This window comes from Patagioenas fasciata, chromosome 5 (assembly GCF_037038585.1).
Source record: "Patagioenas fasciata isolate bPatFas1 chromosome 5, bPatFas1.hap1, whole genome shotgun sequence".
Lineage (NCBI taxonomy): Eukaryota > Metazoa > Chordata > Aves > Columbiformes > Columbidae > Patagioenas > Patagioenas fasciata.
In genome coordinates, this window is record NC_092524.1 from 68999410 (window position 1) to 69021174 (window position 21765).

The 21765-nt window shown below is 52.6% G+C and overlaps 2 protein-coding genes across 4 annotated transcripts in view; one reads left to right on the top strand and one right to left on the bottom strand.

The window, feature by feature from the left end:
- Positions 1–11132, bottom strand: part of ATL1 (atlastin GTPase 1) — a 30316-nt gene extending 19184 nt beyond the window's left edge. For both annotated transcript variants that reach the window (XM_065839570.2, XM_065839569.2), the window contains exon 1: positions 10990–11132. In XM_065839570.2, the coding sequence (XP_065695642.1) occupies positions 10990–11023 (34 nt within the window). In that variant the 5' untranslated portion in view covers positions 11024–11132. The remainder of the gene's footprint in view (positions 1–10989) is intronic.
- A 9669-nt stretch (positions 11133–20801) lies between these two features.
- MAP4K5 (mitogen-activated protein kinase kinase kinase kinase 5) overlaps positions 20802–21765 on the top strand; it is a 61033-nt gene continuing 60069 nt past the window's right edge. For both annotated transcript variants that reach the window (XM_065838223.2, XM_065838224.2), the window contains exons 1-2: positions 20802–20956; positions 21253–21451. In XM_065838223.2, coding sequence (XP_065694295.1) covers positions 21344–21451 — 108 coding nt within the window. In that variant the 5' untranslated portion in view covers positions 20802–20956; positions 21253–21343. The remainder of the gene's footprint in view (positions 20957–21252; positions 21452–21765) is intronic.

Genomic DNA, 21765 nt, shown 5'->3' on the forward strand with positions numbered 1-21765 from the left:
CACAACTGGACACAAGATTCCAGGTGTGGTCTCCCCAGGGCAGAGCAGAGGGGCAGGAGAACCTCTCTGACCTACTGACCACCCCCTTCTAACCCACCCCAGGTACCATTGGCCTTCCTGCCCGTTAGCCCTGGTACAGGCCACATTTATTGTGTCTCTATCAAAAGACGCTGCCTCGGTGCATCCTGTGCGACTGCTGTTTCTGTAGCAACCGCAGAGCCCTGCTCATCTGCAGCCTGCGCTAACACTCAAAGCATCATCTGCTGCCATCGACCCCATTGACAGCATCCCCAGGGACAGGGGAGAGGTGACAAGCGCAATCCTGTTGCCGAGCGGGGGCGCGGGGACCGAACGCTGGGGTACCCAGCGTTCGGTCCCCGCACCCCCGCTCGGCAACAGGAATATGCCTGACAGATACGTGTCACTTGCACCATCCTCCAGACTAAAGCAACTGGAATTATCATGGTTTTTAATGGCCTCACGGTCCGCTTGGGCCTCCTCATGTACCTGCTGCCACCTCCAGACATTTCCCTTCCCTCGTTCCCAAACTTTCCCAGCAAAGAGATGCTGAAGCTGATTAACTGTGCCAATCAGTTGCCTACGGCCATCTCACCAGCAATGGGAAATTCCCCCACATTTCCACAACATCCTCCCGGTTCCTTGGCTCAGGCTGCAACTTTGGGAGCCCCACGTTAAACCTCCTCGGTCTGCGTTTCAGAACTTGATCTTAGGGACTCAGTTTTAAGCCAGTTTCAAAGCACAAGGACTATGCGTGCACATGCTAAAAGGCAAGTTATAAATACCAAAAGGAATCACATTTGCCCATTCTGGGCCTCTTTATAAAGAAGCCTCCAGCAGCAAGTTCATATATGAAATAACAGCAGTGCTTTTATACGAGTTTCTGATTTCCTACGATCCTGCAACGAAATATTGGGATCATTAAAGCGGTTGCTAAGGGATTTCTGGTGCCTCTCAGACATATACTACGAGCTTTCTTTACTCACAGTTGAAAGACAAAGATCTTTTCTTCCTGATGCTTGGAGGTTTTTTAACCGAAGTCCTACATGCTCTGAAACGTTAGATTCTGCAACAGTTGGAAACCAACACCACCCAACTCCCTCCAAACACCAGCCCCACATCATTGCTTAGGGGCACCCAGGGAAAACCACACCAAAACAACATTATTTCAAATACACAGACCCAATGTCCTGGTTTTGTTAAAAAACAAGTTTCTCTTTTAGTGAATGTGCCTGTCAGCTAAAGCTTCATATCAGCTGCATTTTCCTGAAATTCAGATCCGTGTTTTGGTGAACATAGCAATGGAATGTGAAGTTATTGATAAGCATGGATGGACATCTCGCCAGAGGGGCAACGAGAAACAGGTGACCAAAACCAGACCAACTGTGTATAACATCCCATTCACGTGATACTTCATATAAAAGTGGGAGATCACAAGGATCTCGTCCCTTTTCCTTATGGCGACATTAGCAGAGGACCTTGCGAGTCGTCCCTGCAAACTGAGGCCCAGTGACAGACTGAATCCAGCTCCGGTTGGCTGCAGAGTCCAGTCCAGGACTTCAGGTACCGGCTCTGCAGTTGCTGAGACTTCCAAGATTGGTTTTGTATATTTTGTATTATTTTCTCTATTCTGATCAGTAGCATTAGTAAAACATGTTTAATTTTTCCAGCTCTCTTCTCTCTGTCCTTCTTTCCCTCCCGATCGCTTGTGCTGAGTGGGAAGCGGGGAGAGGAAGGGGTAAAAGGGGGAAGGAGAAGAGGTTAACAATACACCTGCCAGGGTTTTATTGTCACCCCGCAATCTAAACCCTCGCCACCCAGGATCCAGGCACGCATCAGTGAATGACTTGAGAAATGAAGGCATCTGAGAGCGGTCATCCTCGTGCTGCCACCATTTCCAGCACTAACATCTCCCCAGCACATTAAAATCTCCCCAACATGTTAAATGTAAGGACAGGTACCCAAGGGTCCCAGGCTCCCGTGTTCTTTTTAAGCACTGCCATGCTGCAAGTGCCTTAGAAAGTCTAGGGCAGCAAAACCTCCTCTCCCGTGGTGTTTCCCAACACCCTGCTCAGCCGAGCCCAAGTTCTTTGTACAGATACACATTGCGGACAGCGGGGAGATCCTTGCACGGGATGTGACTCACGGCACAGAGAGGAAAAAAGCTGTAATCTGAGTTAAATCTCAACGTTTGTGACTGTAGTCAAGCCACCGGGCGTGCGGGTGAAACTGCGTTTCGCTCATCCCACACATGCAGTCAATGGGAGCGCCCAGTTGGGTACCGAGGTGGGCACAAACCCGGAGGACTTCCCAGGTTCTCCTTCAAAATTCCAAGTGTTATGAGTAGGATATGTTGATTTGCCAGTTCATCGGAAATATCAGGAGAAAAGCTTTATATTAAGCAGGTATCTGAACTAATTTCTGCCCTGTTATCTCTGCTTCTGTCATGTACGCCCTCTGCAGACAAAAACGTCTTTTATATTTATTTCCACGTGATGAAACTTCCGTGTTCTGTTTATTAAATTAATCTGCTGTACTGAAGGGATTATCTTATAAAATGACAGCGCATTACTGAAAAGCAATTATTTTAATTGGTCTTTCCGGTATGAATTAGTTATCTGCATTGAAGGAAGCAACGGCAAAGCATCGTCTGGACAAAGAGGAAAAGGAGGAGAGCTCGGTGTTCCTAAACACCCCGGTTTTCACCCGTTCTCCAAGCCGACTCCTCCTTTCTGCCGCCTCTCCCGGCGCTTGGCAATTACGTCAATTCTCAGGCTGCTCATTCAGAAATGGCCAGGATACGGTTCCTTTTCCCCATTTCATAACAGCTCATTTCCATGACTCTAAAGCGGGGTAGAATCCACATCTCTTTTCCATACGGTGATTCAAAGGGGGAAGGTGAAGGAGATCAGGATTTGCATTCACACAGCAACAAGGAAATGGCTCCGTTCACACAGGCAGCCCCAAAATACAGGACTTACACCTCGCTTTGGGAGAGTTTAAGGGAAAAATAAAGCATTCTTCAGCTGCCCTAGGACTTATTTTTGTTTAAATTAAATAAATTAAACCAGCACATTTCATCTTGCGCCTGGGTACAGACTGACTGCCAATGTCTAATGTATTTAAGCTCCTACAGAAGAATAAATTAGATAAATTAGATGTCACTAATTATGCAACGTACCTTTGCTGAGCGCTTGCTTAAGCCTGTTCTTCCTTAGCTATGGAAGACCAGATCACAGAAACGCTGACTGCTTCCCAGAGACCAACTAATAAAGTCAGCTTTTCCCCTAAATGAGTTTGCACAATAAATAGGTTTCATTCCAGGGAATGAAATGCAGACGTGACCCATCATCTGTGCAAACACAAGCTGCCTAACCAGCCCCTGAGAAAGCCAATTTGCAGCCCTGTTCTTGTGCTCTCTGGGATGCCAGGAGCCTCACCTATCCAAGCACTGCCCGTGAAAAGGCAGAGGCTGCAGCCTGGGCCATTATTTCCCCCCCAAAACACACAGACATCATGCGGTGCTGCTATTCTGAGGGTATTGGAAGCAAGTTACTTTATTGCATGGAAAAACAGAGACTACTAAGGAGAGAAAATAGGGGTTTGATGGGAAGCTTTCATCTGTTACTTCCCTGAAATGGAGTGTACCTTACCAGCAGCTCCCTAGGGATTAATTCGATCAGCAGCAATAGCTGTGCCGACCCTTTTTGAAGCTGTGTTCACCCCAGCCGTCTACATTACAAACGTATCACGGCATCACCAACAACACCACGAGCCAAGCGCCGAACAGACCGTACAGTGATCCCTCTGCGCGTTCTCCAGAGAGCTTCGGCTTATCTGCCCTCTGCAAACGGCGCTGGCAAGGAAAGACATCGCTCCCTAAGCCGCCGTCCCCCTTGTACTTATCACATGCAGCGCGGTCGCTGCTGTGACACGAGCTCTGCTCGCTCTGTTCGTGCTGAACTGCCTCCTGCCGCACAACAGCGATGGGAGGCTGGGAAAGGCAGCAGCGCTTTGAGCATGCACCGGGCATCCTCGCCTTGTCGCCGAGCCAGGCTTGCGCAGAGCTCTGCGTCTTAGCCGGCTAATGAGGGAAAAACCAGAAATAAAGCATTGAAGCAACAGCAGAGGGGATGCTTGAGAGCAATAACCATGAAGGATCCGCGGTTGCATCCCGAAGCACTCCCGGCCAGCTGTGAGTTGGCAATTCCCCTAGCATGGGGCTGCCATCGGGTGTCTAGACTGAGGTGCTCTTGGGAGATGGTGTCTTGGAGAGGATGAAGGAGCAAAGTAAAGCCCTCTCTTGTACCCATCGCTCTGCCATCTTGCCTGCACTGCACTCTCCGAGGGTCACAAAGCCTCCTGAGCTGGGTTTAACACCACACACAAATCCGCCTCGCCTTTCTATCCTACCTGTGCCTCCTACACCCAGGGCACGGCTGCCCACACAGCCCCAGCCTGGAGGTACAGATGCAATCACAGCACTGCCATAAAACAAGGTGCAAGGCAGGCTCTTGAAACCTGTGGAAATGATGGGTAAATGGCAGAGCCCGCCATGAAATCTGCACCCAGGGAGCTGCAGGGCATTGCTTAGAAACAGATGAAGAAAACCGTCGTGTGGTAAATTAGCCCTGTCTTTCAACAAGCAAGAGTGGCAGGTAAAAGGCCACACTTGGTAGCCATTTGGGGTCTCGCCTTGCGATCCCAAGCTCTCCTCTCCAAAGAATTCTTCCACCCCAGCTGCACAGCAGCGTTGTCACCTCTGCCCAACACGATCTGCACTCACGCGTGGCCCTGGCGAGCACCCCACTGCTCTGCGCCCCAGGACGCGGGCAGCAGGGCGCCCGGTAGGCTGGGAAACGCTGCCAGGCTCCGTGCCCATCCTTTGCTTTTTTTGGAGCGGTGGTAGGATGGAGAGTCCACCTTCTTCCCAGCAGCTCCGAGTCATCCAGCTGGCAGCACAGCAGCTTAACTAGAGCGTGGCCAACTCAGCTCCTTTTCCCTTTGGCAGGCGAAACGAGGAGATGAATGATTACGCTGATAACACGAGTGGTTTAGGACCTTCCTGCGTAAGAATGCTGACAGAAACAAGAGCTTTGGGTGATTACTGGCCACCAAACCTGTCCGTGACAACAGGCACGTCTCAAATGGCAACATCAAATGTGAAACTTTTTAATGACAACTCCTACCACTTAGGTGAAGCTACAGTGCAGCAATGGAGAGTTCGGAGAGCTGGGCAGGGAAAAAATTTAATGAAATATAACAAAGGCAAGTGTAGAGTCTTGAATCTGGGCAGGAACAACCCCAGGTTCCAGTGTAAGTTGGGGAATGACCTGTTAGAGAGCAGGGTAGGGGAAAGGGACCTGGGGGTCCTGGGGACAGCAGGGTGAGCATGAGCCAGCACTGGGCCCTTGTGGCCAGGAAGGCCAATGGGACCTGGGGTGGGTTAGAAGGGGGTGGTCAGTAGGTCAGAGAGGTTCTCCTGCCCCTCTGCTCTGCCCTGGGGAGACCACACCTGGAATCTTGTGTCCAGTTGTGGCCCCTCAGCTCCAGAAGGACAGGGAACTGCTGCAGAGAGTCCAGCGCAGCCACCAAGATGCTGAAGGGAGTGGAGCATCTCCCGTGTGAGGAAAGGCTGAGAGAGCTGGGGCTCTGGAGCTGGAGAAGAGGAGACTGAGGGGGGACTCATTCATGGAGATCAATATGGAAAGGGGGAGTGTCAGGAGGATAGAGCCAGGCTCTTCTGGGTGACAACCAGTGACAGGACAAGGGGTAATGGGTTCAAACTGGAACACAGGAAGTTCTACTTAAATTTGAAAAGAAATTTCCTGGTGAGGGTGTCAGAGCCTGGCCCAGGCTGCCCAGGGAGGTTGTGGAGTCTCCTTCTGTGCAGCCATTCAAACCCGCCTGGACACCTTCCTGTGGAACCTCAGCTGGGTGTTCCTGCTCCATGGGGGGATTGCACTGGATGAGCTTTCCAGGTCCCTTCCAACCCCTCACATTCTGGGATTCTGCCATTCTGTGAACGCCTACCGCTGCCAAATTCCCAGGCCGAGTTCATCTCCTTCAGAGACACGGGCACACAACTACTTTGGGAAGAGAGCACATCAGACAGAGGTTTTTCTACAAGTATTTCAGGATATTTGAGGTCATATTAGAGATTTATATACCTATGTCCATTCCAGTTCATGTGCCAGAATGGGCTGATTCAAAGGCAAGGTGAGCAACTCAGAGGGAACGTTATTCCCACCTGTGTTTGTCAGAACACTGTCATAAGAAAGCGCTACCAAGAGGCCATTATCTTCTTCTCAGACACAAATCCTGGGCCTGCTTGCTTACCCATATTTAATTCTATCCAGCCTCAGGTGTGACATGATGACTGAAATGCATCTTGCATGAATACCTCTCCAAAACTCTCATTTTCTGTGTGGTCCTTCATCCACCCTGTCAGCAACCAGCCTCCCTCCACCACCGCTATTGATTTAGTCACTTCTGACGTGAAATTAATTCTGCCCTTTTTGCCTGAAAATAAAGGCTGGTAAACGTGCCTCAAAATCAGAGGATACAGCATGGAAGGCTATTTCTCCACAACCTGGAGAAAATGTTTATGTATATAGAGCACTTAAAGTATGTTTTAGTGGTTTGTCAGAGTTCAGCACCTTCTCCACCCCATCTGGGAAATTTGTGTTCAGTTACTTTACTGTCATAACACTGAACTTTCCTCCAGCCGATAGTAAATGTGGGAGTTTCTGGAGGGAACAAAGGAGCTGGGCTCTCTCTAGACTGAAGTGACTTTTGGAGATGACCCATGGGACATGCCATGATGATACCTCTACCAGCCACACTCATCTGCTAGAGAAGGTTCCAGTCAATGCAGAGCAGTTAACATAAGACCTGCTGGCTACAAATTATGTGTGCTGGTAGCAGAGAAAATGCAGCAAGATACAGCAAACTCCCTACCATGCTTCCCCCTTCCATGAATCAGGGAGCCAACACCGAAGCCTCTGGTGACACGGACACAACACAATGAGGGGACCACATCACCACGGCCAGGGACACTCAGGGCATCTCAGTTCTACCCCAAAAAGGGGACAGGCAGGCTGACCTTTTCCCTGCTCAACTTGCAACAGATCAGCCCATGCTATTCAAACTCTTTGTACAATGCTGCTGCCTCAAAACCAAAGGCACAAAGACCAAGCACCATGTCTAGTTTGGATTTAGGTCTCTAGCTTGTGATGTTGTCGCTTCTTTCAAGTCCCAACACTTCATTTTCTTCTCTCATTTACAAGCCTGCTAATTTGGTTGTGAATCTTCTCATATCTAGTGGCTTTCTGCGTAAAGACCTGCCTGTCTCAGATTTCATTTGCAGGACGTTCCCAGCAGTCTCACCAAGAAATGCCAGCAACTGGAATCTGAAAGTCCACCATAAAAGGTCAGAAAACATATGACAAACAGAAAGCATGTTAGCACTATTAGTTAAAAAACCACAAAAACAAAAGACTACCAAAATGATCCTTTTCTTTCCAGTTTAACCCATTGCCGTGCAGTCTGAATGGGTGGTGGTGATCTCAGTCTGTGCTGGAGAGGGGTCCCTTCTCCCCAAAACAGCTGCTCGGCCCTTCCTGGCAATCAGACCCTTTAAGACCTGTCATGAATCTCACGTCCAGTCTGAAAATCCCGACCAAGAAGTACATGTAACCTCTCTAATCCCTTTTATGGTTTTGGAACCGAATTCTTGATGAGTAGGTCATGCTGAATACGTGGGCCATGATGGGAAACGGGAGAGATTTCACACACTTCGTTCCAGTCTGTACTGTTTAAACGAGTGACTGGGAGCAGAGATCTCTAATGGTTTAACTGGGAGCCAGCTGCTGGGCGTCCACAACTGCCAAGCACAAAGGATTTCACAAAACATTGGTGTAACCTACTATAAGCCTTCACCGACCTGGTTGGACTTCACCAGTCAGGATTTAGACTAAAAATCCTTATTTTGGGAGAAGCCAGGTCCCTCACTCTTACCAAAAAATAATGCAAAAAAATGAGACGTTGGCAGCTCCCTCAGCCACTCACCCAGCAACCAGGAGCAGTTGTGAGGTCTACGCACCACTTAGCACGTTGAGTAAAAGAGCTCTAACGAACGCACAGCCTCGCGCTGACCTTCTGCCCGCGGCTAAATCCTGCGCTTGATGCATCACACGCCCCTGCACGAGCTCCCGGGGACGTACGTGTGTGACAGTAACCCAGCTTTGAGAGTCGACCCGAGGCGATTTCTTCTGGGTGCCATACTCACCCTAATTCGCTTTGTGAGCTTTAAAAATGCAAATTATTTTTATGAAACGAAGGAGAAGGGTTGCACTGAGCACTTGCCTGCTTTCAGGCCTGACTAATCAGACAGCAATGAGGACAAAGTTTGCTTCGTTTCGAAACACCGTCATATTTTTAATGACCCATAAGCTCATTTTTAGAACACAGCAAGGACTTTCTGCCTTAGCTTGAGTAAAAGCCTGAGCCTCCTCCTTTGCCAGCGAGGCTGAAAAACGTAACAGTGGGACAGTCACCCCCCAGACTGATGTCACCACACAATGCTGCAGTCACTGGATGTAAACGCGTCTTTCATGGAACGAGGTTCTGTTGTATAAATGCACGCTTTTATTAAAGGGGGCTTTTCTAGTAAAAGATACAGCCATTTTGCTCTCTAATGTATTACCTGCCATGTCAACCAGCCTGGTAAAGCGCTGGGCAATCTTTCTAGGAACAGGTAAAGCTCTGTGGAAGATTGGGTGTGAGTTTGACCTGCGGATGGGTTGCAGAAGGTGGCTGATCCCCCAGAAATCCACTTGGATCCACGGACAGCACCAGATTCTTTCAAAACTTACCGAGAATGTAAGGAAGAGTTCAGCAAATCAGTGACACATCACATTTCACTCGAGTACGGCTTGGCAGCGCGTTTAGACTGAGGGATGTGCCTATTCAGCTTGCCGGACCAAGGCGATTCTTTCAAAGACGATGCTTTCTGCGTTTATACCCATTTCGGCATCATTTGCGTTCTCTTCTCATGCTGGTAAGCACCAGCATGTGTACATGTGTGCAATACCCAACACACACACAGACGGGACTGACAGCTCTGCGAGACGAAGCTGAGAATGTCACCATATACAGGAGGAAGCTTTCCTTTCAGTTTACCCAAGGGTCTAACGACCTTTGTCAAGAGTCACCGTTAAAAATGGCACCGATCAAATGAGCGCTGCTCATTTTCTCCCCGCTCTCCCACAAAAAGACCACGACTCGCTCTGTTTTACTTCAACCACACACTCCGTTATCTGAACGCTTCCGCAAACATGTCCCTCGTCTGTTAATCATTACCATGGGAAATACTACACTCATCTATACAAATTAGAATGTAATTTGTGTATCTAAACATCACAGCTCAGCTCACCTGCTCTGCGTGACGAGACAGGATATCATGAGTTCACGTGGAACACAACTCAGGGGAAATGACAAATCACACTCCCCAGCAGCCTCAAATAACAGCAAATGGCTGTCTAAAACCTGATTTTCTACAAAACTGCACCAGTGGAAGCTGGTGAAGCAATCTATGAGTGCTGGATGCAGAAGGCTCAGCCACAGCCCTGGAGAAGAGAAGGCTCTGAGGAGACCTTATTGTGGTGTTTCAATACTTAAAAGGGGTCGAGAAGAAAGATGGGGACAGACTTTTACAGCAGGGCCTGCTGCGACAGGACAAGGGGTGACAGTTTTAAACTAAAGGAGGGAGATTCAGGCTGGACATGAGAAAGGAATTGTTGTCCCTGAGGGTGGTGAGAGCCTGGCCCAGGTTGGCCAGAGAGGTGGTGGCTGAACCATCCCTGGAGACATCCCAGGCCAGGCTGGACGGGGCTCTGAGCAACCTGAGCTGGTGAAGATGTCCCTGCTCATGGCAGGGGGGGCACTGGGGGAGCTGGGAAGGCCCCTTCAACCCAAACCATCCTGTGGTTCTACAATTCTAAAAGGCACCAGGAGCCCCTTTGCTTGCTGGTGCAGCCCACCTGTGGGCCCAGCGCTGGCTCCAGAGGGGATGGAGCAGCTCTGGTGGGTCCCAGCCCGCTGCAGGCAGGCAGGTCTGGAGGAGAAGCCAAGCTTCGCAGGAAGATGCCGCAGAACTTCCTCCTCCTCCTCCTCCTCCTCGCAATCCCGCTCCCTGGCAATGCTGCTGCCAGCTCCCCTGGGCTCAGGCGGGGTTTGTACTGAGCTGGATTTAAAATGGCCCCTCTCCGGAGGGGCTGACACACCAACAAAGCCCTGCAGCCCCCAGAAATGTGACAAACCCTCTGAAGGAGCGACCTGCCGGGGAAGGCAGATCTCTCTGGAGGGGAAGGTGGGGTGAGCCAGACCCCGGTCCCTGCTGAGGGGACACCGGGGCTGAGGGGACACCGGGGCTGAGGGGACACCGGGGCTGAGGGCAGGTGCTAGGGGGACAGCAGTGAAGGGCCGAGGGACAGCAGGGCGGGCCAGGGCAGAACCCAGGCGGCCCACGGGCTCCCCACGGAGGCGGCTGCCGACGGTTACCGGCCCCGAGCAGAGCAAGGCGCGGCCGCCCAACCGCCCAACGCCCCGGGGTTGGCCCAGAATAACGGGCACCTCGAGCCCAACCCGCCCCACCGGCCACGCTCCCATGGGGCAGCCGGACACCCCGGCCAGACCCATGGGGTGTGGGGGTGTGAAAGATGTGGCCCGCCGGAGGGAGCGGGCAGAGGGCGGCCCTCCGCCCCCACAAGCCCCTCCCGGGGCAGCCGAGCCCCCCGCCGCCGCCCGCGGCCTCCCCCGCCGGCAGCCCCGCCGCCCCGCCCCGCCCCGGCGGCCCAGGCCCAGGCGGAGCCGGGCGCGCCCCCCGCCCCAGCGGGCCGCCGCAGGCCCCGCATTGTTCGCGCCCGGGCTCGTCCTCCCCGCTCTGCCCCGCCGCCCCTCGCCGCCTACCCCAGCTGCTCCTCTCCCGGCGGTTCCGGGCCATGGCGGCTGCGGGAGGCTCCGTGCGCGCTCCGAGCCGCGCTGCGTCTGGCGCGGCTGCCGCGGTGGCGCGGGGCGGGCGGGGGAGCCGGCGGCAGCAGCAGCAGCAGCATCCCCGCCCGCCGCTACGGCGTGGTACGGCACGGCCGCCCCCGGGGACACCCGCCCACGCCGCACCCGCCCACGGGCCAGGCACACGTGGGGCATCAGGCGTGGACACGCGTGGGGCAGGCGCGGGCAGATCCACGTCCCGGGGCTGTCCCCACACCCGGGGCACCCACCCGTAGGGGGGGCATGTCATAGAATCATAGAATCATTTCGGTTGGAAGAGACCCTCAGGTCTGGGCCCCTCAGTTCCAGAAGGACAGGGAACTGCTGGAGAGAGTCCAGCGCAGCCACCAAGATGCTGAAGGGAGTGGAGCATCTCCCGTGTGAGGAAAGGCTGAGGGAGCTGGGGCTCTGGAGCTGGAGAAGAGGAGACTGAGGGGGGACTCATTCCTGGGGATCAATATGGAAAGGGGGAGTGTCAGGAGGATGGAGCCAGGCTCTTCTGGGTGACAACCAGTGACAGGACAAGGGGCACTGGGTGCAAACTGGAACACAGGAAGTTCCACTTAAATATAGGAATAAACTTCTTCCTGGTGAGGGTGTCAGAGCCTGGCCCAGGCTGCCCAGGGAGGTTGTGGAGTCTCCTTCTGTGCAGACATTCAAACCCGCCTGGACACCTTCCTGTGGAACCTCAGCTGGGTGTTCCTGCTCCAGTGCAATCATCCCTTCCAATCCCTGATGTTCTGGGATTCTATGATCATCGAGTCCAACCATAACCAACTCTAGCACTAAACCATGTCCCTAAGAACCTCATCAGGGGAGCCTGTAAGGAGCCACTGAAGGAGGAATGTTGTTTTTATGAAATGGGGCACCTGGCGCCTGACCCCAGCATGGGGGTGAAGGACTAAGAGACATCAGACTGTGAATCCTTAATGTAGAAGAAAGTCTCTTCAAACTAATCCTGGATGGCAAACAGATTATTTAAGAAGTTAAGCTAGGGGGAAGGTTAACCAAAGAACCAGGAATCCATATTTTAAATAAATCAGTAAGGGGAGGGGGTGGTTAGAATTAGATAAATGAGATGGGTAAAGTGAGGAAGACGTTGAGCAGTCTAAACCCTGCGGTTCCCAACCAATGGGGAACAGGGGAGGGAATTTGTGGCTGGGATTTGGGGGGGGATATTAGCAGGGGCTTTTTGCCCTATTCCATGTGCCTACCTTTAGGTGGAACACCCGGTCTTGCAAAATCATTAATAAAATATGCTTTGCTGAGAGATCCTGCCTAGGCCTATTCTATTGGCAAGGTAACAGTTTCCTACAGATCCAGCACAACCAGGTCACCCCTCCAGGGCACTGGGCTCACTGTGGGGACACCCACATGGAGGACAAACACCTAAGCCCACCCACGGGCACCTACACCCAGCAGCATCCACAGACAGGAGACAAATGCTGTACATGCACAGATGCAGCATGAAAGATGCAGCTCAAGGACCTGGGCTTGGGCACCCCTGGGGAAAGTTTAGCTTGCACCTTCCCTCCAGATTTCCCTCTAGCAGCAAGTGTTTGCCACCTCGTCTTTGAGATTGACTCAGTGCTTTGCCACGTAAGACCGTGACTCAGCCTGAGCACACAGGAACGCCCAGGTGCAAAACTTCAGCAAAGGAGCGGCGGTGCTGGGTCCATGGCCTGGCTGCCCTGAGGTGGCCCTTGTACCCTCAGCCAAAACATCACACCTGGAGGGATCACAGAGTCAGAGAGCGGTTGTGGTTGAAGGGACCTCTGGAGATCCCCCAGTCCAACCCCCCTGCTCAGGCAGGGTCCCAGAGCAGATCACACAGGCGGGTCCAGGCGGGTTTGAATGTCTCAGAGAAGGAGACTCCACACCCGCTCTGGGCAGCCTGGGCCAGGCTCTGGCATCTCCCAGCAAAGAAGTTTCTGCTCATGTTCAGATGGAGCCTCCTGTGTTTCAGTCTGTGCCCGTTGCCCCTCACCCTGGCGCTGGGCACCACTGAACAGTCTGGTGCATCCTCTGACACCCACCCTGAGATATTGATCCCATTGATCAGATCCCTCTCAGCTTCTCTTCTCCAGCTCAACAGCCCCAGCTCTCTCAGTCTCTCCTCATAAGAAAGATGCTCCAGACCCCTCAGCATCTTTGTGTCCCTCCCATGGACTCTCTCCAGTAATTCCTTGTCCTTCTTAAACTAGGGAGTTCAGAACTGGACCCAGAACTCCAGCTGTGTCCTCACCAGGGCAGAGCAGAGGGGGAGGAACCTCCCTTGACCTGCTGGTCACGCTCTTCCTAACAAAGGGATGCAGGGGCCATGTGCTGATTTCTTTTTCTCTGCCTCTCTCTCTCGCCAGCTGCAGCATCCCAGGCCTGTGTTTTTTGAGCAACCCAGGAAAAGCGTTGAAGCCCTTTGCAATGCCGGCTGCTCGCCCAGTCCCACCTGCACACCGCAGGCTGCCGTCCTGGCGAGCACACTTGTCCTCGGCGTGCCCCGCTAGTGCTTGATCGGACTTTTGATGCCAACAAGCTGCTGGTTAACTCGTCTGAAGCTGCAGGCCTGTGCTGCTCTTTGGAAGAAGAACAGCACGGTGCCGAGGCATGATCCCTGAACTGGAAATGTGGCAGTCGCCAGAGGATTGTGCGGGCCAAAATCTGGAAGGATGAGAGGGAACAGACCCCAGACTGCGTTTGGAAGAGATTTTGGGAGAGCAATGCTCACTTCTGCACGCTGGCCTGCAGTGGTCAGGGAAAGCCGACAGTCGTCCCGCTTTGTTGGATGCTCAGGAACCATCAGGATCCACGCGCTGTTCTTGAAAGCAGGAAAAACATTGAAACGTGAACTGCTCATCCGTGCCAAAGCCGTGCGCTGTTGCGCTCCCATTGATATGCTGATAGTTAATTTCTAAGTGCCTTCTCCGATGCTCCGCGACTGCCTCCCGTTGGCTTCCTCCCTGTGCTTTCAGCATCACAGTGAAACAGAGAACTTTGGCTCGCTGGAGCTGCTCAGGTGGCAGGCGGCTGAATCCTCCTGCCCACGGCTGCCGGCCCCGCTCAGCCGCTCGCGGCCTTGGCAGAAGCTCCCTTGCAATTTTCAGAAATAATCTCTGAAGTCGCATGTGCCTGTTGCTTCTTTGAAACGGCGTTGTGAGGGGGGATTTCTTACGCTGGAGGTTGAAAGAGGAGATTAAAAGCAAAGCAGCTGGGAAACAGGGGGGAAAAATGGATGGAAGAGGAGATCCATCAATTTGAAAGTCCGATTAAACTGAGATGGGCTCAGGTCCTGTTTTCCTCATGCGCTTTGAGAATTGCTGCTCAGGCCAAGCTTGTACTGCCCCATTTTTTCCCTCTGTCTTTCCATTATGGCACCGTTGTATCAAAGAGGAGCGGAGAGGTTTGATCCTGTGCTGTGCCGGGGGGATCATCTACATGAACTCCCATGGGTTTTTCCTGCATTATTTCCTATGATCCAAGTCCTGGTTTTGCAGGTGGTGTCTGTCGTTTCCAGGGGGTGACTCAGCATTCGTTCATGTTCATACACCAGCCGTCCCTTCACTGATTCAGCCTTCCTTTATTTTTCCAGTTGCAAACAGCCCTTCCTAGGAAGCATCCTCGCGTTCCTGCTGCATGAGCTGCTGGGTTGCAGAGCCGATTTCACAGCAGACGTGCCGAACAGGCGCACAATGGAGGGATTCTTGAGGAAAAACCATACTAAATGGGGGAAAGGCAAAAAGAGAAAATACCCCGCAGAGCGAGGCCACAGCCGGGGGTCCCCAGGCTGGCGTGCCAGGCCACACAAAGCTGAAAAGGCCCCAGAATGAGCAGAAAACCTGGATTTAAATCCATCTCACGCCGCTTGCAGAGGCAGTTTCATAATTCACCTTGATTCGACTGGCCCACTTACCCAGACAGCATTTGCAGTTGCTTTTCATATCCCCAGCCCTTCGCAAACAGAAACCGGCTGTGTTGTGCAATCCTTATGCAAGCGGTGGCGAAGGGACGCTGCAAAAGCTCTGCTCTTTCTCAGGTGCCACCAAATACTTGCCAGGACTTGCTGCCGAGGGAAACGGTGTCGTCCCCATGAGTTTTCCTTGCCAGGAAGCAGATAAGGTGCTGTCTTCACCCTGAGTGACAGATCTGTTCTTACGGTGGTTATACAAGGTTCTCGAATATATTCGCTCCTTCCCCGCAGTTATTATCATCACTTCTGCCTTCTCGGTCTTTGCTCTGTCACTGCTTCTGCTTAATCACGTGGGATAGTAAAAGGAATATAGATCTTCACTGTGTTGGAAGTGCATTGCGAGGCGACTTCTCGCAAGCAGTTACGCTCTGTGGCAGTGATTTGTCATTGCTGTTTTAATTGCTGTAACCTTATTATTGGGTTAAGAGGCAAAAAATTCCTAGCAAATATCAAAAAGTGTTAAAACAGAACCAGCTTTTCCCTCACTCTTCTTGAGAGATGAAGCCTTCCTAACATCTTACTGTTTTTCTCTTACTGCAATATTTTGAAGTGAAGTGGATCTTGATGCGTAGGAAATCCTTCTATTCCTGCTGTTCCTATTTCTCTCCCCAGATAGCGTCTATGCCCACCTACATTTGCGTGGGGTTTGCAACCAGAGGAATGACCTTTGCTGCTTCTGTAAAGAAGATTGCACACTGTGGCCGTAACACAGCCATCGTATTGCACTCGTGGAGGAGACAAAATTTCAGCAGTTAATTAAACAACTAATCAATCTGTGTCCTGCCTTCTGGAAGATGCTCTGTGAATCGAAGGGACTATTTAAGAAGACAAAAAGCCATGTAAATAAAGGGCCATCAGCCCAAAACTTCAACCTTCCTCTTATTTCTCCTTAGAGCTCATAAGATCCCCCCTAAGCCCAACTTCCCATCTATTTCCAATATTGTTTTTAATTTGCTCTTTCTCTCCTGCACTGACAGGCAGATGGACGCCACAGTTGTTTCAAAAAGATGGGCCCATTTTCAGTATGTAGTGATTTCAAAGTGGGTCCATCTCTTTGAAACACCCTGTATATCCAAAACACCCTTCCTTGTCAGTCTCTGGTTTTTTTTGCAAGTGTGGCTTTAGTAAGCCCAAGCCAAAATCTGTGTGTGCCAAGTTTGTTTCTAGGATTTCCCCCTGAAGATACACATCGTCCGGGGAAAGGGTTCCAGCTCCTCTTGCATCTTGGCAGAAACAACCAATCCACCTGCCTGCGTGATTCAGCAAGATATTCGCAATATGTTCCAGCCAGGTTCGTGCACCTGGACACAGGGGGAGCAGCCAGGTTTCCAGGCAATGCTCTCAAGTCCGCTTGTTAATGATGCTTTTAATTAAACGGCCACATTTTCCTGCATCCTCGAGCTGCCTGTTTCACCTCTGCCCTCCCGTGCTGCCCGGGGGAGGGAAGGGCATCCAGCTGGTTTCCTTCCTTTGAATGCAAACAGCACAATCAGCTGCAAAGTCTCCTGAGATATATCGACGTAAACAGGGTGACACAAAAATAACGTATAGCTGCTAGTGCTCCTGTTCCTTCCGTGAAAAACAAATCCGTGCACGAGGACCTCAGTTCAAGCTGGCCTGGGGGGCTGAGCTGTATCTTCTTTAATTCTCCTGCTCCTGCAAGCGACACAAGTCCCCTGACAGCCTGCAAAGGCTTTGCTCTCCCTTAGTGGCTTTTCTCTCTTCCCAGAGCATCTTAGCAACAACCCCCAGAGAGATCCTCAGTCTGTGGGAGACTGATGATTTCTCGAGCAAGAACATTCCCAAACGGGACATAAGAAGCATCTCACAGGCCTGGGTGCCATCTCCTCCTTCTTCTCTCACCCAAGATCTGTTGCCAAGATCTCTCCTTCTTTCTGCTCTTGCGACAGAAATAGCATGTTCCCTTCAGAGCCTCCTTACCCAAGCTCTTTAGTTTTTTTCCAGGCATCTTTTTGTAGTTGTCATCATGTGCTCACAGTAACTGCCGTCCCAGCTGCTCCAAAGGGACATTCCAGCAACAACAGGCCGTTACGGTCCCTGTGAAACCTGCCCTGTCCCACCAGCAGAGCTCAGCAGGCAGGCAAAGCGGGGTTACCAGCACTGAGAGCTGCCGAGGTGATGCCCAGAAGCTTTAGTAGGTTCAGCATCCTGGACTCAGTGGTTGGAAGCTCCCCGCAGAGAGCCTGGAAATAGCTGCTTGCTCGTGGCCATGGGGAGATGGGGAGAAGCGACAGCATGTGTTCCATCGGGGAGGAAAACCAGCCTGAAAAACCCAAACTGCAAGCTTAGCAAAAAAAAATAATCTACACCTCAAATCGTAGGGAGGATGCTGCAGCATTTCTTTGGACTCCGCAACAATGGAGTTGGATATAAAATATAGCGTATTGCAGGAATCAATGAGCGGGAAAAGCTGCAGGCCCTCGGGTTGATTCATGAGTCTTCAGCCTTGGCATCGCCGGGCAGCTGATCTATTTTATTATTTAAACACCTTGCAAACATGGAACAATCCCGCACAATAGTACTGAATACCTTCCGTGTGAGGTTGTTAAGACTATGTGAAATTAAAGATGTTTTAGCAGAGGAAAACTACAGCTGAAGTATTTTTTCTTCATGCTCAGAGTTTATTTGACAACGAACATGCATTCACACATGCGGCCCATTCTGCTGCTTTTAAACTCACCTTTATTATATTTCTCTGTTAGAAATTTCTACAGTTTCGCATCTACCATTACCAGTCTCATTAAAATAACCTTGGCTGTTCTTCCTCTTAACACTACAATGCAAACAGATCACATTCTCTAATCCTACGTAATGCCTTATGTAAAACCACTTAACATTCCTTTTAAGGCTGGGACCCATCCAGACGAAAGATGCTGCATAAAAGCACATTCCTTAACACGCTTGACCAGAAAAGCAACGTGGTCTGGGGTGGAAAATACAGAGTGGGAATCAGCGCGTGTTCAAGAGTGCATGCCTGGCAGCGTGCGGGCGCAAAATAGTGGTCAATACAGGAGCTTTTGCATTAAACTGCAGTCGTCGGACGGCCCTTGGATCTGTACAACGTTCTAGGAGGCCAAGTCTTAATGCACCATCTGCTACTGGAAAATGAAATGGCCTCTTTCCTGTGCTGTCATCTGATGGCTCGTCAAGAGCAGCAAATCAGTAGAGCGAAAAGAGGCGTTTGAACCCTCAGCTGAGGAAGAGAGAAGAAAAAGGACGCAAACAGCTCGCTATCAGGAGCGCAGGAAGCTAATTTGTGGGGGAGAGGTAATTGTTTTGTTAAAAATCGCCTGAGGAAATACAGCTCCCTACAGGGTAAATAGTTTCTTCTGTATTTGCTGGGTGTTCAGGAAAACGTACGTATTTATGTTGGAGAGAACATACAGGATGTAGAAGGATTTCAGAGCACAAGGGGAAATTAAATGCCAGTCCCTTTAAGTTAGCAGTCCCATGCTCCCCTGCCTCTCTGCAGCAGGACAGTTTACATTTTGGAGCCAGATTCTGGCTTCAAACGAGCACATGAATAAAAACCCAATAAAATCAAATGCCACTAGGCAATTCCCGAGAGCCTGCACACGTTGTCTTTGAGCTTAACCTAAAGCAACACGCCGATCCTAATGAGTTATGCTGCAGATTGTGTTTCGAAGGAAGATCTTACGCAATCAGCGCCGCTGCTTCAGGTACTCGCATCTGGAATTTCTGAAAGTGTTGGAGTAAGCTTAAAACCCAGGCTCCATTTTAAACTGAGAATCAGCACCCAGCTACTTTGTCGATAGACTATATCGGACTTGCGTGGGCTCTCTGGCTGCCAAAGAGGCAGAATCTGTTCTTAAATACCCAATCCAGAGTCCCGAACACCAAAGAGACTTGTACATCTGGCATTGTTTTCCAGAGAAGAAAAGGCAGATGCAGAATACTTGCCGTCTTGCAGTTCCACAGCAGCTCTTTTGACTTTAGGAGCTGAAGGAGGCAAGTCCCAACAAGTACGAGTTAATTCTCATGTGACTATCATTGCAGTGGCTGCCCACAAAGCTAAATACCCACGAAAAGTATTACATGGTGCAGCTGCAAGGTTGCAATTCAGGTTGCAAAGGATGAGAGACACTGAGCCAGGGAGTCCCACTCAGCCCATGTCCCCATTCCCCGCAGCTGGTACATCCTCCTCCTCCTCCTCTGGCATCTCAGCCTCTCTGGGAGCAGCTCAGGTCCAGCACTCAGCTCCGAGCAGGGTTTTGCCGTGGCAGCTGTGATAACCCCCACCAGGATGCACATGAACAGCTCTGGCATCAAAGATGGAAAGCTCAGCTTGCTGTTGGGCAGAAGCATACATATGGATATAAATAAATTAAAAAGAAAATATATATATATGTGTGGTGTAGGCAAGCTGGGGGTTTTCCTCCAGCCTCAAAGCAAGGGTTATGGCCTGATAAGCCATGCCTGCCACCACACTTGTCTCTCCACAGAGAAGACATGGACCCACTGGAGAGGGGCCAGAGGAGCCACAGAAATGATCCGAGGCTGGAACAGCTCTGCTGGGAGGACAGGCTGAGAGAGTTGGGGTGTTCAGCTGGAGAAGCTCAAGGGAGACCTTAGTGCCGCCTTTCCATACATAAAAGGAGCCAATAAGAAAGATGGGGACAGACTTTTTAGTAGGGTATGTAGTAACAGGACAAGGGGTGATGGTTTTAAATTAAGAGGGGGGAGATTCAGGCTGGACATGAGGAAGAAATTGTTGTCCCTGAGGGTGGTGAGAGCCTGGCCCAGGTTGGCCAGAGAGGTGGTGGATGAACCATCCCTGGAGACATCCCAGGCCAGGCTGGACGGGACTCTGAGCAACCTGAGCTGGTGAAGATGTCCCTGCTCATGGCGGGGGTGGCACTGGATGGGCTCTGAAGGTCCCTTCAACCCAAACCGTTCTGTGACATTCTGTGGTTCTATGAGCTCCATGACACAGAAGCCCCAGGCTCACCTGTTACGGAAGCTCACAGTGTCGCCTCCAGGACAGGCAGTGGGGTCTCCAGACGCACCAGGGCCCACCTGCACCCCCGGCTCTGCCTCTACCGAACAGAGAGACCACCCACCCGCCGGCTGCCCTTTCCCTGCTGCCCAGCCCATGGGAGCCCCACAGAATCCCAGAATGTGAGGGATTGGAAGGGCCCTGGAAAGCTCATCCAGTGCAATCCCCCCATGGAGCAGGAACACCCAGGAAGGTGTCCAGGTGGGTTTGAATGTCTGCAGAGAAGGAGACTCCACAACCTCCCTGGGCAGCCTGGGCCAGGCTCTGCCACCCTCACCAGGAACAACTTTCTTCTCAAATTTAAGTGGAACCTCCTGTGTTCCAGTTTGCACCCATTACCCCTTGTCCTGTCACTGGTTGTCACCGAGAAGAGCCTGGCTCCATCCTCCTGACACTCCCCCTTTCCATATTGATCCCCATGAATGAGTCCCCCCTCAGTCTCCTCCAGCTCCAGAGCCCCAGCTCCCTCAGCCTTTCCTCACACGGGAGATGCTCCACTCCCTTCAGCATCTTGGTGGCTGCGCTGGACTCTCTCCAGCAGTTCCCTGTCCTTCTGGAACCCGGCCCCAGCCGAGCAGCGGGGCCGCCGGAGCAGCCTGAGGGCCGCAGGGAGGGTAACACACTTCCCCCAGCAGCAGCCATCGCAACGCGGGTTCCACTCCCGCCGAGGGGCGGGGAGGCGGGCGGTGGGCGGGCCGGGCCGGGCCGTGGCGGTGCCGCCGGCCGCGCTGTGGCGCTGCAGCGTCGCGAAGGCCCCGCTGCCATCCCGGCCCGACCCGACCCGTCCCGGTGCGTGCGTGGGGGCCGGGGCCGCGGCGAGAGGAGGAGGAGGTGGCGGCGGCGGCGCTCCCTCTCCGGCGGGACAAAGGGCTGTGGGCGCGCAGGTAGGAGCCGGCCCGGCCTTGCTGCGGGCAGACGGGCTGTGGCTGCCCCGGCCGGCGGCGGGCGGGCCCGCGGCGCCTCCTCAGCGCCGGCCGGTCGGGACCTCCCTCCTTCCCTCCCCACAGCGGTTGCTCCCCGCCGGTTTCGGCGCTTCCCCGGGGAGCCCCGGGAGCCGCCGCGGGCTGCGGGAGGCGCTGCCCCGCCGCCAACCGCCGCGCAACCGCCCGCTGCCGCCTTTGTCTCGGCACCCGCGGCCCAGCGCCCGGGAGCCCCCTCAGCCGAGCGCTTCCCGCCGCAGGAGCCATGGGCCGGCTGCCGCGTTAGCAGCATCCCCGGCCGGAGGGGAGAGGAGCAGAGCGGCCGCGGTTCCCCTTCCCCCGGGGCTGGAGATGGAGCCGGCGGCGCGGCCGAGCGGGGATATCCTGAGGCGGAACCCGCAGCAGGACTACGAGCTCATCCAGCGGGTGGGGAGCGGCACCTACGGCGACGTCTACAAGGTGAGCGGGACGGGCCGCGCTCCGCGCTTCTCCTCAGCGGGGCTCGGGGCCCCGCGGGCTGGGACACGGCGGTCCCCGAAAACCGGGGGGCTCCCCGGCAAGCTGGAGGTTTCCCATCTCCTCTAACGCTTTTATTCAAAAGTATTAACTCGCAGCGTTGGAGGAGGGTTTCACCGCTCCCCCCGGTGCTGTCTTAAAGGTTTGAATTGGTGAATATTGCAGGTGATGCTTTCCCCGTTACGGTATCAGTTCGCTGTACCTGCCTGCAGAGCGCAGCAGTTAAAGCACCTGGTTTAAAGGGTGAGAGTTTATCC